At 66.0% G+C, this 17898-nt stretch overlaps 2 protein-coding genes across 2 annotated transcripts; both read left to right on the top strand.

Moving 5' to 3' along the window:
* Window positions 1–6587: 6587 nt before the first annotated feature.
* SYT8 (synaptotagmin 8) lies at window positions 6588–8702 on the top strand. Its single transcript, XM_033861749.1, is given in 9 exon segments — window positions 6588–6681; window positions 6793–6955; window positions 7329–7431; window positions 7556–7723; window positions 7792–7959; window positions 8044–8149; window positions 8244–8377; window positions 8479–8617; window positions 8620–8702. Coding segments are annotated over 9 exon segments (1158 nt in total).
* A 2677-nt stretch (window positions 8703–11379) lies between these two features.
* TNNI2 (troponin I2, fast skeletal type) lies at window positions 11380–12644 on the top strand. The gene is made up of 5 exons (XM_033861693.2): window positions 11380–11606; window positions 11704–11832; window positions 11975–12064; window positions 12163–12339; window positions 12472–12644. The coding sequence occupies exons 2-5, from the start codon at window positions 11710–11712 to the stop codon at window positions 12565–12567; spliced, it is 486 nt and encodes a 161-aa protein (XP_033717584.1). The 5' UTR covers window positions 11380–11606; window positions 11704–11709; the 3' UTR covers window positions 12568–12644.
* Window positions 12645–17898: the final 5254 nt, after the last annotated feature.

The raw sequence follows: 17898 nt of genomic DNA, 5'->3' as shown, positions 1-17898 counted from the left end.
CCGTGATGAATGGGATTCAGGCAACTAGAGAAGAGAACGTGGGAACCGGAGGGTGCCCGTAGCCCGACACTCTGAAGCGTGGGGTACGCCGATGCCTGGAGGATGAGGCGTGGACCGCACAGAGGCCCTGGAAACGGGGGCAGGGTACCCGTCAGGTTGACAGCTGGAGTCCTTGTTACCGTGGTGACCAGAGGAGTGGGGTACAGGCTGCCCAGATACTCAGAAAACCGTGGGCCAGGACCTTACAACGGAGCCACGGGTTCCTGGGGCCTGAGGCTTTACGGGGAAAGGGTACAGACTGCAGCTGGACCCAGAGGGTGGGGGGCGAGCGGTCTGGACTCAAAACAGACGAAAGCGGGGACTCCAGAGCTGAGGGTGGTGGGTGCCTGGCCCCGTCTATTCAGATGAATGAGGTTAGAGTCGTCGGCCTCAGGGGAGCTGGGTGCAGAGACAGGGAGTTACCAGCCCCCCTGAGGATCTGCATACACAGAATTCGGGGGGTGGGGTACCAGCGGCACCAGCTGAGATTCCGAGACTGGGCCCCCAGACCCTCACGTGGAGGAGTGGGACTCAGCTCGTCTCATGGGGCTGGGCTGTCTCGGCCAGGGTTCCAGTGCCTGGGACCCCTGGCCCCCAGAAACTCAGATGCTCTGTCCACGTTGCCCTGATGCCCAGAAAAGTGGGGGGCCAGGCCCCCAGTTTCTCAGTCAGATGGGCATAGATCATCAGGGTGACAGAAGGCAAAGACTGGATGACGAGGAAGCCACCCTCATTCTCCAGGGAATGGGGTACACGTCCCAGGGCCCCACGAGCAGAGCCTGCAAGGACTCGGTCACTGAGGTGCCCCTAGGCATCTTAAGGGGTTGTGGACTGGGCAATTCAACCCCCGAGCAGAGTGGGGTATGGGGCCTCAGACACTCCACTAGTGGGTCAGAGGACCCCGACACTCCAAATATTGGGGTCCAGGATCCAGACATTCACACTAATGGGTACAGAACCCAGACACTCCAACTATTGGGGTACTGGATCCAGGCACTTAGACTAATGGGGGTACAGGACACAGTCCAATTATTGGGGTATAGGACCCAGACACTTAGACTAATGGGAGGTATAGGACCTAGACACACTAATGGGTATAGGACCCAGACACTCCAATTAATGGGGTACAGGACTCAGACACTCCAACTATTGGGGTACAGGACCCTGACACTCAAACTACCGGGGTACAGGACCCAGACACTCACACTAACGGGTACAGGACCCAGATACTCCAACAATTGGGGTGCTGGACCCAGACACTCCAACTATTGGGGTACAGGACCCAGATACTCCACTAGTGGGGTACAGGACCCACACACCCAGACTCATCGGGTAGGACCCAGACATGTGTTGGGTGGGGGTCCAGCTCTTGGGAAGCATAGGTACAGCCCCAGACACCTGGCCGTAGGGCTGCAGGCGCCCAGCTTGGGAATGAGTAGCACATAGAGCCAGAGACAAGGATGAACGGGACACACACGGGGGTGGGGGGGGGGCGGGAGGGGTGGATGGGGCACAGGACCTCCAAAACCACAGCAGCGAGGCCGCGGGCCCTGACCTGGCACTCAGGCCTATGTGAGACGTGTCGGGGGCTTTCAGCACCCAGGAGCCCCACAAATGGGTACAGACTTTCCAGGAACCAGGTGACCACAGAACAGAGTCCTGGTGTCCAGACTAGCGGGGAGCATGCCCCCGGCACCTGGGGTACGAGGCGAGAGGCTGCCGGAAGTTCAGATGGTCAGGTGTGTCTCCAGGTATCCGCAGGAGCGGGGAAGAGACGCTCTGACAGCAGGGGTGCCCCGATGAATAGATACCCCAAGAGAAGGTGAATGGGGCCCCAAAGGTGCAGAGGAACCAGGTCCCGGCCAGCAGGGTCCCAGAGGCCCTTGGGAGAGGCAGTCAAAGCGGGGAGGGTGCAGGCGGCCCCAGGAGGGACCCTGAGGCCTGGGCCACGGAGAACCCCAGGTCTCTGACGTGAGTGCTGGTGAATGGATTACACACACACTACACGCGCAGCCAGACGACGGGGAATGTGTTCCCCGGTCTCCAGGCGAATGGGGTATAATTCACGCAGATACTCCGAGAAGAGGGAATTGCATCCCATGGAGATCCAGACTCACAGCTGCCAGGCAGACCTTCGGAAGATGGAGAGAAGCTCAGGGAACCAGCACTGCGATGCCGACACTCGGAGGAGGGTGCTCACGCGGGTGACAGGGCGCAGGCTCCTCAGAGGTTCACATGATGCGTACAGGTCCCCCAGCATGCCAACGATGGGGCACAGGTGCTCGGATGAAGAGGGTACGGTGAGCCTGAACCAAGGATGACTGGGGCACGCACAGGCTGGGACCCGGTGAGCGGGCATGGGGTGCCCCAGTCCTCGGAGACTGGCAAGCCGAGCGCCCGCTCCCGTCCTTGGCCTGGGCCCCGCTGCACGGGGCGCCCCAGCTGAGCGGGATGCGGCAGCCGGGTCAGTGCGGGCAGGGTGCACGCGTGCCGTCCCAGCACGTCTCACGGTTCCTTGCCAGCAGCTCCCGGCTCCCCCAAGCCGGCGACTGCCATGAGTTCCAACCTCAAACATTCCCCAAGCAACCTCAAAGGAAGCATCCCTGTCCAGGAGCCCCGCCAGGGTCTCCATGTGGCTCTTGGCTGCCAAGCCGCCGTCTCGGGGGCCGCAGGGCTGGCCTGGGGCTGCCAGCTCTGTTTGGTTTTCCCCTTCCTGCCCTGGAACCTCAGACGCCCGTCTCGCCACGGAGGCGCCCGGATCTGGGGAAAGGCACAAAGGCCCTACACAGTCAGGCTGGGGAGAGTCGCATGCAGGGCAAACGCGCTGCGGGCTGGATCCCGCCGCCCGTGCGCCCCCATCACGCCCACCCACGCACCTCGCTCCCGCAGCACGGGAGCCTGCATGCCCGCTGCCCTGCCACAGGCCTCCTCTGCGCCCCAGAACTGTTTAGCTGCCTCTTCTAAACCCCCACCTCTGGGTGGGATGAGCAGAGGGACCCAGGCCCTTTTTAGGGGAACACGTGTCCCCAGAGCCACGCGTGACCAGCATGCACGCACGTCCCACCTGTCACGTCCCCAAAGCAGCCTCAACCTGGGCTGAGTCTCCCGGAGTCCTGCCCGATGAGCCCTGCGGGCTGGGTAAGCGTTAACCCTCTCCTCGGCGGGCCGTCCGTTGATAGTGGGTTTGGAGAGACACCCTGACCTGGGTGGGCCACTCAGAGCTGGGCCCCTCCAAACCCAGATGTCCCTGTGGCTCGGAACACCCCGCCTTGGGGTGTAGAACCTTCACGAACCGAGTCCAGCCCCACCTCCCTCCCTCTGCTTCACCCAAAGGTCAGCTCAGATGGGCCGGTACCTCCTCTGCTAAGGCCTCTAGGAGGGCTCCAGACGCCCCAGTCCCAGGGGACCCCTGCAGGGGGCCCCGGGCCGAGACGCCGGGGGCTTCGGTCTCGGGAGGGGCCCTCCTCCCAAGGGAGTTCCCCGACTCCTGATGGCCCGAAGCCCTGCCCCCCCTCCCCCCACCAAGGAGAGTTTCTCGGGTCACTAGAGGCCAAGCAAAGCCACAGGCTCCGAGCACGGGATCCAGTGCCCAGTGTCCGAGAGGAAGGCCTGGAGGCCAGGGTGGGGGCACAGGAAGTGCAGGCATCAGGTGAGAGTGTGTGACACCTGCGGGGGGCTGCCACCCCCAACACTTGGGGGCATCTTGCTCTTTCAGAGGGAGGCCCCAAGAAACTTGGTCCTATCAAAGCATAAAAAATTCCAGTTAGACCAAAGGGGGAAGGGGTCAGTCAGCACAGCTTTGATAGGTGCCCAGCTGACAGGGAAGGCCCTCCCCCTGGGAAAGCTGGCATTCCTGACTCGGGGAGGGTGCAGGGTGGAATCCAGCATAACCCCAGCAGGTCGGTCGGAGGGCCAGGGCCCGGAGTGAGCAGGGAGGGCTTCCTGGAGAGGTGGAGCTCACTCAGGTCTCCAAGGCCAAGTAGGATGGGCAGGGGGTGGGAGGGGGTGAGAAGGAGGCCGTCCTGCCCAAAGCAGAGAGTGGAGCAGCTGGGAGGGAGCCCCGGAGGAGGTGGCTGGGGACTGGGGCTCCATTTAGGAAGGATGCCTGTCCCCCTTTCCTGGGAAAAGCAGCCTTAGCACCTGGAGGTTTTTCCCCAGCTGGCCCACAGAAAGTAGACCCCAGGAGGGACCTCCTGCCTTCTGAGGGGTGGCCCAGGCCAGGAGAGCTTCCAGAGGCATGGCACGGGGACAGGGAGAACCGGTCAGCCCTCACAGGACCTGGAGGGCTGCCCCTGGGGCACCTGCCTGCCGGGGGCGGGGGCAGGGTGGGGGGCTCCTGCAAGTTTCCCCCAGGAGCCGGGGCCTGGAGGCTGGACGGTGGCGTAGCTGGGGCCAGTGGAGCAGACGGCGCCACCTGGTGGCTGTGTGCCTGCCGGAACCCTCACCAGCACGGGGACAGGGCAGTCCTGAGGGACCCCGCACCTCCCCAGGCTTCAGGGCCCCCCACTGCTTGTGGCTGGTGTGCCTAGGGATCCAGGGTCCTCTCGGGTCAGCTCCCAGGCACCCCGTGTTTCTGGGGCTCAACCTTCACCAGGCTGGCCTGGGAATCCCGCCAAGCCAGCAGCACCAAATTCCTGTGACCCGATGCCCACCGCACCCCGGCCAAGGCCAAGAGCAGGACACTAACCGAGCAGGGGTGCGGGGAGAGGCACACACATGCCCACAGAGGCGTGCGCACGCAGCCGCACGCAGGTGCAGGTGTGCACGCGTGCGGGCACACACAGATGGACGTTCTGTGAAGACAAAGGACAACTGACCCCACACTCTCAACCGTAAGAACCTCGACTGAAGCTGTTTTCATTCCAGAGCACACCTAGACTGACATTTCAACAAATGAAGATGGGCTTCCAATCCCACAAGGGCAGCCGGGCCTCTCTGCCCTGACCACTGGGCTGCTCCAGGGACCCCTGCGCACCGTCGGTTCTCAGGCCAGCCCATGCCACCAGCCGCCACCAGGGGCGCTCTACCTGCTGACCTGGGAGTGTCCTTGGGAGGAGGGTGGGCAGTGGCCAGAGGGGCGGCTGAGACACCTGTGAGTCCCCTGAGTGCACCCCACCGCACCACAGGGGCCTCGCCCGGTGGCCCCCCAGCCAGAACCCGCTCCATAACTTGTGGGGCCCCGGCAGGAAACGTACAGCCTCTAGTTCCAAATGGTTAGAACTGTAAGTCGGCTGCAGCAAGCAGTAGAGCAGGCCGGGCCCTCCTTCTGAGCCAGGGCCGGTGCACAGGCCGCCTGCCGTCCCTTCACTGCGTGTGTGGACGCCCCCGGCCTGGCCTCTGCCCTGCTGCGAGCCTCAGATGGCTTTTCCTCCAAAGACCTCACGGGGACAAGACACGCGCGTTTGCGAGGGAAGGGGAGGCCAAGCTGGGGCCTGGGCCCCCCGCTTTGAGCTGTGGTCCCTCCTGCAGACAGGTTGGCTTGGTGCTGGCAGTGGGGCATCGATGCTGTGCGCATGGGGGCTGGGGTGGGGTCTCTGAGATCACGGTCCCTCCCCACGCTGGCATGCGGGTGGGCAGGGAGCGCAGAGGGGCAGGAATCGGGCTCCGGTGCCTGGTTATTCCTGGACTGGGGCCCGGGCTTGGTCCTTGTGACCTGGCTGCCCGCGCTCCTGGGAGGAAGGGCGGCTGGGGGAGGCTGAGTCACGGAGGCTAGCCGTGGGCCCGGGGTCCCAGCATGCAGGCCGAGCGGGTCCTTGCCAGGCGCGCTCCTCCGGGGGCCCCGGGGTGCAGCGGAGCCGGCCCACCCTCCTTCCCACCCCGAGCAGGCAGGCGGAGCTCTGAAGGGCAGCAGGGCAGGTAGTAGGCAGGAATGTTCTGGCCGCTCCCAGCTACACCCGGCCCTGCCTGCCCCCACCTCACCGTCCTCCCCTGGCGCCAGGAATGCACCTTCAGCCCGGACTGGCTTGCACGGAGTTCCCGCAGGCAGCCGATCCCCACTCCCCAACCCTCCCGTCCCTCATGACCCTAGCAGAGCCCCTACCCCTCAGGGCCTCCATCCCCAGGCTCCCAGTTGCTCCAGGGCCGGGACCCCACATGTAAACACTCTCCACCTATGTCAGTGGCAAACCATGGGGGGCCCGAGGTCGGGGTGGGGGTGCCGGGATGGGACCCCAGCGGCGACCCCCAGGAGGGCCCGGGGCCCAGGGAGAGAGGTCAGGAGGGAGGGGGCTTCCTGGAGGGAGAGGCCCTGCGGGAAGGAGTCGGAGGTCTCCTCCGCGAGGCCTGGCCCGCCTGGCTGGGCGCTAGGGGACGTGGTAGGAGGCCAGGCCTGCAGCAGCTCAGCCCGCACCTTGGCCAAGGCCCAGCGCCCCCCTACCGTCGGTGCCGTTCGGAGCCCTCGCCCCGGCCGCCCCGGGCTGCCTCCTTGCCCAGGCAGACTGAGCTGGCCTCTGCTGGGCAGATGGGACGGTAGGCAGGGGCCCAAGGGGCCACCCTCACAAGTGACCTGGCTGCCCCGGCCGTTTGCTCCAGGCCAGCAGTGAGAGGAGATGAGTCGCCCCCCAGGCCCCCACAGCGCCCGGGCCCCGGCGGGCTCCACGGCTCTCCCCGGGCGCATTCCGGACCTGGTCGCCCGGATCCCCTGCGAGTTTTGGGACCTCTGGAAGGGGAGTGGGGATGGCCTGGCTGGGCGGGGGGCAGCCGCTGGCCATGGATGCCCCTCAGGCCCATCTCTGTGCTCCCCCCCGCCCCCAGGGCTCCGCTGGGCGCTCATAGCCGCTGCGGTCGTGGCTGGCGTCCTCGTTGTTTCCTGCCTGCTCTGTGCCATCTGCTGCTGCTGCCGCGGCCGCCACAGGAAGGAGCCCAGAGACGAGGCGGCCGTGGGCCTGGGCAGTGCCCGCAGCACCATCAACACGCAGCCGGCGAGAAGCGGGCACCCAGCTGGGCCAGTGCCGACAGGCAGCCCAAGGTCCAGGCTCGGGGGCGAGCTCAGCCCCCAGCGTGCTCTGGTCTGCCCAGAGCGGAGGCGGGGGGGCGCCTGGCTGGCGAGGCGATGAACAAGGTGAGGGAGGGCGTGGGCTGCGAGAGCCACAGCAGTTCTGGAGGAGGGCAGCGGCAGAGAGGTGGACTCGGGGCAGTTTCGGCCGGTCCCGTGGAGCTGAGCTGGGATGTGAGCCCTTCTGGTGCCCTGGCCTGGAAGTTTGACCCATGATGGACCCGCTGCCTGGGACGCCGGGGCTCTGATGGGGGCACGGTCCCAGAGCACCTGTCGCCAGCCCCTGTGATACCACCCGGGTGCAGCCAGATGTGGATAAGGAGGAGCCTGGCCCTGGGGGGCCCCAGCAGTGGGAGTGCCTGCAGCTGTCCGTGGAGTACGACTTTGGAAGCCAGGAGGTGAGGGGCCCCGAGGACGTGCGGGATTTTGGAGGGGCGATGGGGGAAGGGTTGGCACTGGGTGCTGGGTGGTGCGGGGCTGACCAGGAAGGGGGCCCTGGCTGAAACACCCCCTGGCTCCTAGATCAAGGTGGGCCTCAGGCAGGCAGCGGACCTGAGGCCCCGGGGCCCAGGCGGCACGGCGGACCCCTACGCCTGCGTCAGCCTGTCCCCTGAGGCCGGGTGCAGGCACGAGACGAAGGTGCACCGTGGTACCCTCTGCCCCACGTTCGAAGAGACCTACTCCTTCCACGTGAGTCGGGGCTGGGTGGCCAGGGGCCTGGGCCGGGCAGTGGGGGCCGCTCACACCCCTCCCCGCAGGTCGCCCCCGTGGAGCTGTCCCGGACCGCCCTGCGGGTGCAGGTTCTAGACTACAAGCTCTTCTCCCAGCATGGGCTGCTGGGCGCGCTCAGCCTGCCGCTGGGCACCGTGGATCCGCAGCCCGTCCTGGAGCTCTGGCACCCTCTGGGCCTGCCTAGCACTGCCGAGGTGAGCCTGCTGACCCCCGGGCTCCAGTCCCGCCCTGCCCGGTGTGCCCGGCAGGGAAGCTGAGGCCCTTCTTGCTGCCCGCAGCCCGAGCAGTTGGGGGAGGTGTGCTTCTCGCTCCAGTACGTGCCCGGCTTGGGCCGGCTGACCGTGGTCGTGCTGGAGGCCCGAGGCCTGAGCCCGGTTCTGGCAGGCAAGAGCCGGACCTGCCCCTCCACATGGATGGAGGGAACCCTGTGCTCAGCCCTCAGACCTGGGACGCCCTATGACTCCTTTCACTTGCCCAGAGCCCTACGTGAAGGTCCAGCTTGTGCTGAGCCAGAGGAAGTGGAAGAAGAGAAAGACATCTGCCAGGAAGGGCATGGCCACCCCTTACTTCAACAAGACCTTCACCTTCCTTGTGCCTTTCAGCCAGATCCAGGTGGGCTGCCTGGAGGAGGGGGCGGGTGGAACCTCGCTCAGGGCCAAACTGATGTCTATCTTTCTCCCCCTCCCACTGCACCTCTGCCTGCCTCTACCCAGAGCGTGGCTCTGGTGCTGGCCGTCTGGACCTGGGGCCCTCAGTTCCAGGCCAAGCCCGTGAGCAAGGTTCTGCTGGGCGCCCGGGCCTCTGGTCAACCCCCACAGCACTGGGCAGACATGCTGGCCCATGCCCGTCGGCCCAGCACCGCCTGCAGCCGGCCAGGGAGGTGGACCAGGCCCTGGCCTTGCAGCCCCACCTGCGCCTGCCCTTGCCTGGCTCCTGAAAGCAGCCCCGGCCCTCGGTCTCCCTGGGCTGGGCCACGGGCCCCGTGCAGGCTGCCCTGGGGACCCACCATAATAAACGCCTTCTCCCCCATGGCTGTGCGTCCTTCCCGAGCCCCGTGGACACAGCAGGGTCAGGGGCTCCACCGACATCGCCAAGGACAAGGAGAGGGTCTCCTCTCCAGGCTCAGCCAGGCCCTGAGGGCTCTGACCCATGCCTGACCCCTGAGTGAGGGTGAAGGGGCCCTTCCTGGCCCAAGGGGGACGATACTGGGAGATGCGAAGCCCTCCCCATCGGTAGCAGCTGGAGAGTGAGGGATGGGCCCCTGGGGACACAGTGGGCAAGTGGGAGATATCTGGGGGACGGTGACAGTGGACAGAGGGGAACCCAATCCCAGGGACCGCCCCAGCACCCGAGGGGCCCCAAACCCTCCAGATGGTGACTGCAGGGCGTCCCCTTCGCGAGCAGCAGGGGGCAGTAGATGCCTTCAGAAGCCGCCCCAGGCCTTTGGGGGCTCAGCCTGGCCCGGAAAGCAGCTCTAATCCCCGCACATCTGGACGGCTTTAGCTCTCCCTGACCCTCCCCATGGCCCGAGAAGCCGGCAGGGCTGGGGCCATGCACCCCCAGCTCAGAGGGTGCCAAGTCATGGTTATCCGGATGCCTCTGCTGGGTGGGGGCCCGGGCAGGGGGCGCAGGCCTGGAACCGGGGTGAGAAGGGCAGTGCCGGGCCTGCCTGGGGCAGCCAGGCGGGCCCCAGGCCCCCTCAGGTCAGGGAGAGGTTCCCAGGTGGGTGGCGCCGAAATCCTGGGTTTGAAGGATGTGTTCCGAGCTGTGCAGGGAGCTGGCCCGCGGGCAGGGCGGCCCAGGCAAGGCTGCACGTCCGTCCAGGCACCCCCCCATCCTGCTCCTGGGTGGGAAGCTGGGATCACGCCCATGGAGGGAAGCCCTGCCCCAGAGACCCTGGCCACTGCCGCAGGCCCCAGAGGCCGTGTTTGGGGGTCCGGCCTTGCCCCGGGCCAGCTTGGGGACAGGAGGACATGGCCAGCTCATGCCCGAGACGCCTGCTGGGTTGGGGGGGGGCAATAAGGAGCAGAGTGCGAGGCTGCTGCTGTTCCCCGGGGGGCCCGGAGCCCTGGGGAAGCCGAGGAAAGCAGTGTGGATCCGGACTCAGAACAGGTGGGGCTGGGCCGGAGTGACGCCTTGGCTGACCCCTGAGCTGTGCGCCACGGCTGGCGAGGCCGTCGTCCTGTCCTCAGGCTCCTTGTAAGATACAAGGGAGGCATCTCGAAGTCATCACTGAGCCCTAAATAGACCAACCCAACCTCAGCACCGCCCCCCCCCCCCACAACTAAGACTTCTTGGCCTGGAGGGCAGCACGAGGCTGGGCCGGGCCAGGCAGCCTGGGCAGGTGGGGAGGTCCCTGTGCCCCCATTGGTCTGAGGAGGGCTCCATGCCCTTTCTGAGCAGGGGCCCAGCCTGGGGGAGGCCATTTATACCCCTCCCCCTGGGCCCACCAGCCCAACTCGCCGCTGCCGGCCTGACCCCACTCCCAGCGCTGCTGTCCGGACGCGAGGTGAGGCCGGCCCGGAGGCCGGGACAGGCACTGCTGGAGCTCGCTTGCAGGAAGACTTCCCGGGGCGGGGGCCTGGGGGCCAGGGCCGCCGCCAGCAGCCTCTCTGGGGGTCTTGCACGGAGCAGGGGGCGAGAGGGAGATGCCTCCGGAGGCAGGCTGGGGTGGCGAAGGGGCCCCGGGCAGCACCCCGACGGCCAGGCCTCACTGCTGGGACACGGGAAGGGGTTTTACGGATTGAGGGACCCCAGGCCCAACTGGCGGGTCGTTTCTTATATGCACTTGGGGCAGAAGCTGAAAGAGCAGAGCTAAAAATAACTGGTCGCTCCCGCGGCACCTGCGATGGCCGGACCGCCCCTCCCTCGGGGACAGCTGCAGCGACTCCAGGCCCGCCTGGGACATTTTGGGAACACTTTCCTCTTACTCCTCCCCTCCCCCGGGGAATTCCAAGAAGCGTCCCCCAAGGAGGTGGGGGTTGGGCGGGGTTAGTGTGTGGGGCGAGGCGCTGCACCCCCAGAGCTGGGGTCCTGGGCCGGGGCCCTAACACCCCTCCCCTTTCCCTCCCACAGGCTCTAAGCCCAGGACCTCAAGATGGGCGAGTAAGTGTAGCCCCGCAAGCCCGGTGCCCCTGCTGCCCCCCCCACTCCCCACTGGGCGAGGGTCTCTGCATCTCTCCGCCAGGCCGCCTCCCGCCCGCCCCCATCACACAGCCCCATGGCAGGGCCCTAACCTCTCTTCTCTCTTCTCTCTTCTCTCCCCACCTGCCCCCCGGGACAGTGAAGAGGTGAGTACCTGCTTGGGGGTGAAACACGGAGGGGGTGGGACCCCCCAACTCAGGAGAGGGCAGAGGTCGGAGTTCCAAGGCCCAGGGAGGCCGCCCAGCCCTCCCCCTTCTGTGAAAATGCCTCACCGCACCCCCACCTCCCCCAACGGAGACACTGACAAATAGAGGAAGTGGCTGCCTGGTGCCCCAATGCTCCCGGAGCAGGGGAAGTGCGGCTGTGGCCTGCTCACCGGGGACTCGCTTCTTCTTTCTGATGGCTGCATCCCCTCCCCCGCCTCCTGGGCCCCGCCAGCATCCCCCTGCCTCAGAAGCACAGCCCCTTCTCCCGACCCCAGTCCTCCCAACCCGAAGGGCCACGGGGGCAAAGGGTCACCGTGCAGCGCCGTGTCCTGGGCCCAGCCTCCCCACCAGGCCCAGGCCCAGCCGCCCCTCGGGCAGGACCCCCTGGCTGGACGGCTGAGCCCCGCCGACCCTGACTCTCCCTCCTGCATCTTCTCCCTGCCCTGCAGAAGCGCAACAGAGCCATCACGGCCCGCAGACAGCACCTGAAGGTAGGTGCGGGCCTGGGGAGGGCCGCCCGGGCGTCTGCAGGCTGGCGTGCCCCAGGCCCTCACCACCGCCTACCCCCCGCCCCTCCAAACCCCCCAGAGCGTCATGCTCCAGATCGCGGCCACGGAGCTGGAGAAGGAGGAGAGCCGCCGGGAGACGGAGAAGCAGAGCTACCTGACCGAGCACTGCCCGCCGCTGCACATTCCCGGCTCCATGGCCGAGGTGCAGGTACCCAGCCCCCACCCCGCCCACCCGGCCGCCCAGCAGCCCCTGCCCACCGCCCCGTCTCCCCCTCGGTCCAGAGGGCAAGCAGGGTGGTCAGGGCGGGCGGAGGCCACCCACCCACCCACGGCGCCCCCCCCCCCCCCAGGAGCTCTGCCAACAGCTGCACGCCAAGATCAACGTGGCCGAGGAGGAGAAGTACGACATGGAGGTGAAGGTGCAGAAGAGCACCAAGGAGGTGAGAGGCCGGGGAGGCGGGCACGGTGCGGGGGGCGCCCCGACCGCGAGGTCTCGGCCCCCGCCGCCTCCCGCCCAGCCTTGCTGCCCGCCCCGCAGCTGGAGGACATGAACCAGAAGCTGTTCGACCTGCGAGGCAAGTTCAAGCGGCCCCCGCTGAGAAGGGTGCGCATGTCGGCCGACGCCATGCTCAAGGCGCTGCTGGGCTCCAAGCACAAGGTGTGCATGGACCTCAGGGCCAACCTCAAGCAGGTCAAGAAGGAGGAAACCGAGAAGGTAGGAGGGTCCCCACCGCGCGCCCCGCCTGCCGGGCCGGCTCAGACCCCGGACGGGTCTGCCAGGAGGGGACTGGGAGGGGAAGTGAGGCTGGAGGCGGTGGGCCTGAGCCCTCTCCCGGTGCCCCTGCAGGAGCGGGACCTGCGTGACGTGGGAGACTGGAGGAAGAACATCGAGGAAAAGTCGGGCATGGAGGGCCGCAAGAAGATGTTCGAGTCCGAGTCCTAGGCCGCCGCCGCCCGCTCCCGCCCGAGGCCCTCCGAGCCGGGCTCAGCTCCTGTCAATAAAGGATTCCAATCCCCCGACTGCTCTGCTGTGCTCGGGTCCGGCCCTGCCCCAGCCTCTCTGCCCACGGGCCGCCGTGCGAAGGCCTCTGAGACCGGGGACCCTGGGCTGGGGGTGGAGGAGCCGCACATGGGCTTCGGGGGACTTCGGCTGGGCCGGGAGGGCCACTGCCGGGGCAGGGACCCCACCCGCCCGCCTGCCGCCTGCGGCTGCTTGGTGATGTTGGTGTCAGACCCTGTAAGCTTGGACACAGGTGCCCGGGGCCATGGCAGAGCCAGTTCCCTAGATGACCATTGGTCCATTGTCACTGTCACCATGAAGGTCCCCACAGGGCCCCGAGACCCGGTCCCTGTGGCACAAGTCCAGGCAGGGGCCTCGTGGGCCTGTGTCCCGTGCCCTGTGGGCAGCCCCTTCCTCCCAGGCTGCTCCTCCCCAGACCCCCGCCCCCGCCACCAGGGGGCACGCGGGGCAGTCCTGGATCAGCTGGCCCTCCGGGGAGTCTTGAGCTCATGGGGCAGGGGTACGCCGGGTAGGGTCCGTGCTCCCACTGGAGACTGATGACAGGCCCAGCTGGCCTGACACCGGACCCAGTGAGAGGGCTAGCTTCTCCCTTCTGCACAGCCCCCGGCCCTGGCCCACGCCACACATCAAGGGACGATGTGGCCGACAGGCCCAGACACAAATGTCACAGCAAGGCCGCCGTCAGCCTCCTCTGTGAGGGATGGTGCCGTGGCCCGCCAAGGTCCTGCGCTCAGATCCTTGGTGGGGAGCCCGGGGAGGCCAGGCTGCCGCCACTGATGGAGCGGCCGTCCACCCTGCCCTTGCCCTCAGAGGCCCCAGCGATTGATGTGCCGGGGCCGGAGCCTTGAGCCTCAAGGGACAGACGTCAGCCTGCCCCGCCGGCCTTGGCCAGTGTACTGTTCCCCGGCCCCACGGCAGCCCAGGGCTCAGCTCCGTCCTGCGAGCAGCTCCCCACAGGCCCTGGCTGGGCTCGTCAGGCCCTCGGGCCCAGGCCTGGTGCCTTGGCTGCCTTTCCCGCTCGTGGATGCGGGGTAGAGGGGACCCCTCGACGTTCCAGGCTGAGGCTCAGCCCGTGCGGAGTCCAGAGCAGGCAGGGCAGCCAGTGAATTCAAGGAGCGAGTGGGTTTTGGCAGCGAGAGCTGCCGGTGATAGAGGCAGTACCTGCCTCGGACCCGGCAAAGTGAACCGGGCAGCTGCGCAGGGGCCGCGCCCGCCGGGAAAGGGAGCGCGAATCTATGCCCAGGGCCACGGCGGGTGCAGAGATCCCAGGGATGCGGTTCCCACAGGCAGGACCCAACTCGGTCAGATGTGGAAAATGGTCTTCTTTTCAAAAGGCAAGGGAATGTCAAACACAGAAGTCCAGACAGTGATCCCCCAGGGTGGGGGCCAAGCCGGGGACAGGTGGGGTGGAAACACGGAAGCAGAAGTAGGTTTGGGGGATGATGTTGTAATTCTTGGGCAGAACAGTGGATTCATGGGTGCTTGTTCCATTTTCCAATGAATGAGTGAAGTGAAAGAGGGCCGTGAAGAATGAGTGAATGAGTGAAGTGAAAGAGGGCCGTGCAGAGCAAACCAAGGCAGTAAGCACCTGGCCAGCGCCGCTCGGCCTGGCTCCACGCCCCTCTGCGCCCCTCTGCCACTGCCCTTGCTGGGTGACCTCGGTGTCCCTGCAGCCGTGTGGACGTGGGGCTGAATGGGGCAATTCTGGGCAAGTGCATGGTCCAGCACCTTCTAGAAAGATCTCTGCAGGGTGGAGAACAGTGGAGGCTGGAGGTGGGAGAGGGGAGGGGGGCCACTGTCACCTCCTTGGGTGGGTGGAAGGCGGTGGTGGATGGAGAGAGATTCGAGAGGCAGAGCCTCCAGGACTTGGTGGACGAGGGAGAAGGGGCACCCAGGCCTGTGCTGAAGGGGAGAGGGCGGAGGGCTGTTCTCCAGGGCAGGAGCCTGGGGCAGGTGAGGGGCTGGCTTTGGGCTGAGATTTTGGGGGGCTGGGGAACGTGGCAGTTCCCAGGCACAAACAGCTGGGTGCAGGGGTCCGGGCTGGAGATGGGGTCTGGGCGTCCTCAGACGTGAGTACTGGGCGACGTCCCTGACAATGGACGGAACGAGACAGCAACCCCTGGAGGGCGCGAGCTGGACGCAGGGCAGCAGAAGGAGGGCAGCAAAGGTGCAGGGGACATGGCCCGCTCCGCGGGTGATGCTGGAGGTCAGGGAGGGAACACAGGCACAGGAAGCCCCGGGGCACGTGGCTCGGCCGGACAGCGGTGGCAGGCAACGCTGGCGGGCCTGCTCCTCCGTGGTGCGGGGCATATGCGGGATTGTGCCCTCAGCTCTCTCCCCGGCCTGCCCCTGCGAGTGCGCCCGGGCCCCCGGGCCTTGGTCCCTACACTGTCCTCCAGGAAGGGACCAGGTCTCCGGGAGGAATGGCTGACCACAGGGACAGCTGGTGCACAGAGAGCCTGCACCCTCTCGGTGAGCCAGAAAGGACGTGGGCAGAACAAACAAAAAACAAAGTCACCGAGGGGAGCCGGTCACAAGGACACAGACTGGCCGATGAGACGACCGTGGTGTTTCACATCTGCTAGACTGAGGTTGGTGTCTGCACTGTGGTCAGGGGAGAGGGCGCCTCCAGTTTCAGAAAACAGGTCACGAGGGCCTTAGGAGTAGAGGAGGGGAGAGAGTGAGAGGCAGCGACAGCAGGTGATGGAGTTAAAGATGCTCTTTGCATTAATCTTGAAACTTTTCTATCAGTTTGAAATCATTTCCCCAGATTAAACTTTTCTTTAAACATCAAAACAAGAACACTTTTTTAAAAAAATTAATTAAATTTTGGTTGCGTTGGGTCTTTGTTGCTGTGCACGAGCTTTCTCTAGTTGTTTTGAGCGGGGGCTACTCTTCGATGCGGTGCGCGGGCTTCTCATTGCGGTGGCTTCTCGTGTTGTAGAGCATGGGCTCTAGGCGCACGGGCTTCAGTAGTTGTGGCTCGCGGGCTCTAGAGCGCAGGCTCAGTAGTTGTGGCGCACGGGCTTAGTTGCTCCACGGCATGTGGGATCTTCCTGGACCAGGGCTCGAACCTGTGTCCCTGCATTGGCAGGCGGATTCTTAACCACTGCGCCACCAGGGAAGCCCCTAAACAAGAACACTCTTAAACAACCGCAAAATAGATGAAGCAAAATCAACAAAGATGAATCGCCCAGACTTCTGAAGATGGAGATGTGGGCGGACGAGCCCAGAGAGCTTGGGAGACCGGGCAGGGCCCGTGGGCTGATGACAGGGCAGCGGGCTTGATGGACGTGGGAGACCCAGACAGGGGTCTTGGGAGGGCTCTCCACACGCCCTTCTTCAGCAGGTTGGGTGAGTGCAGTGGGCCAGAGAGACGGGGCAGGGTGGGCGGTGCCAGCCTGGGGGGGGGTTGGGCAGAGCCGAGGGTCCACTTGGAAGTGGGTGGAGCCGTAAGGACTAGTATGGGTTGCGGTCCCCCTGGGTTTCCTGCACCTGTGGGACAGGCCTCCCCTCCCCCCTCACCTGTACCCCCACCTGGCCAGGGGGAAGCCAGCGTGGCCTGGAGGACACAGAGCTTCTCCGTGGGCATCCACCTGCAGGGCTTCATGGCGCCCCACCCTCTCTCCAGCTTCGCCCGTGACCACCTGTCCACACCTGTCCCCTTTGGTCCCCAAGCACCAGCTCCATCCAGGCCCAGATCTGCTCCCCCTGCCCCTTAACCAGCAAGCCACAGGCCTCCCTGTCACCCTCCTCCTCAGAGCAGCTGGACCTCGGTTTACCTGACAACAAAATGGGTGTGCATGTGAGTATACCCGGCTCACAGGATGGACAGGTGAGGAGGGAGCTCTGGCCCCTTCTGGGAGTCCTCCAGCTGCCCCCAACCTCTCTGCCATGCCACACCCGCCTCAGCGCCAGGTCTGGAAGCGTCTCCTGGGCTCTCCCTCGGCTGCCCCCTCCCCACCTCCTCAAAGAAGCCTTCTGTGAGCCCTCAGCCCCGAGAGCCTGGCACATGGTCCAGGCCATGGTAACCCTGTGTAGAGGGCAGGTAGCCCTCAGGCGGGGCAGGAGTTTGCGTGCCCACTGTCCACATTGGGTCCCAGGGCTCCTCTCACATCTGGACCTACCTCCTGACCACCCCCATCACCAAAGTCCTTGCTGGACTCCCAGCTTTCATCTTCTGTCGTCCTTGGTGGGGGGGGTGGTGCCCGTAGGAAGACCCTTTGGACAGCTTCTCCCTGCTGTGCCCACGGGGGTCATCGTGGACCCTCCACCTGGGCCCCCTCCTCATGGTTTCTCCTGCTTCCGGAGCCTACTCCCTGACTCCCTGGGGAATTTCTGGCAATTCCAGGCTCACCGCAGCTGCCCGCTTCCAGGGAGACCCGGCCCGTGCGGGGGGTCTCAGCTGCGCCCCTCTGCCTGACCCCCAGACCCCATCAGGTGACACGAGTGTGCACAGACACCTTTATCTGCTCCCCTGTCTCTTCCGCTGTCCCTGTCCCCGGTGGCTCCTGTAACCCACCTGCCGCCCCGGACTCTCACCTTACCTCGTCTCAGTGAATCTGCTCAGCACAGCCACTCCTGGCTGCCTGTCCTCGTCCTCCCGGGCCTCCCTCCGACCTGTCTGTCCCCCGCCCACCCCGCAGACTCCCTGCCCTGTGCCTGTCTGTCCCCAGGCACCTCCGGCTCCAGGACCCAGCTTGCCTGATGGGGAGCGTGGAGGGAGCTGCACCAGCAAACCCTGCAGCTCCCCCCCAGGGCACACACGCAGCACGTGTGCACACGCGCACTGGCTGACCGGCCTGGGAAGCCTGAGCGCAGGAATGAGGGCCAAGCCCCAGCGGGAGACCCTGGGCCTCCCTGCAGCCTGCGGACCCGCTGGCCGTCTCCCTCCCCGCGTCTCTGCTCTCTGCCCACACCCACACGAACGGCCCTGGCCACCTCTGCTGGGTTTCCACAGCACCTCAGCCCCGGGCGTCCGTGTCCACATCCTCTCGTGCCCCTGACCTTCTGCTTCGCACCTGTGCTTAGTGATGGCGCCCCCGCTGGACCCCTAGCACATCTGGGCACCCCATCTTCTCGCTCCCTGGCCTCTGTACCTCGTGGTGGCAGGAGCTGGCTGGCTGCCCACCACACTGCCCACCTTTTCCTACTGGGCACACACTTTGAGGACAGATGAGGCATAGACCCCCCCCCAGCCTCCCTCATGGTCTCCCCGCCCCTCCCCTGCCAGCTGGGACTCTGAGGTCCTCG

The sequence above is a fragment of the Tursiops truncatus genome, chromosome 8 (genome assembly GCF_011762595.2).
Source record: "Tursiops truncatus isolate mTurTru1 chromosome 8, mTurTru1.mat.Y, whole genome shotgun sequence".
In the NCBI taxonomy this organism is placed as follows: domain Eukaryota; kingdom Metazoa; phylum Chordata; class Mammalia; order Artiodactyla; family Delphinidae; genus Tursiops; species Tursiops truncatus.
Note: the sequence above shows the minus strand (reverse complement) of the source record. Positions and strands in the feature narration are given on the sequence as shown.

Bases quoted from the DNA above. Each gene is read 5' to 3' on its own strand.
- TNNI2 (XM_033861693.2), top strand. From the start codon at position 11,710: ATGCTCCAGATCGCGGCCACGGAGCTGGAGAAGGAGGAGAGCCGCCGG. The intron at 12,065-12,162 runs GTGAGAGGCCGG...CCCGCCCCGCAG, and splicing joins TGCAGAAGAGCACCAAGGAG to CTGGAGGACATGAACCAGAA. The intron at 12,340-12,471 runs GTAGGAGGGTCC...GTGCCCCTGCAG, and splicing joins AGAAGGAGGAAACCGAGAAG to GAGCGGGACCTGCGTGACGT.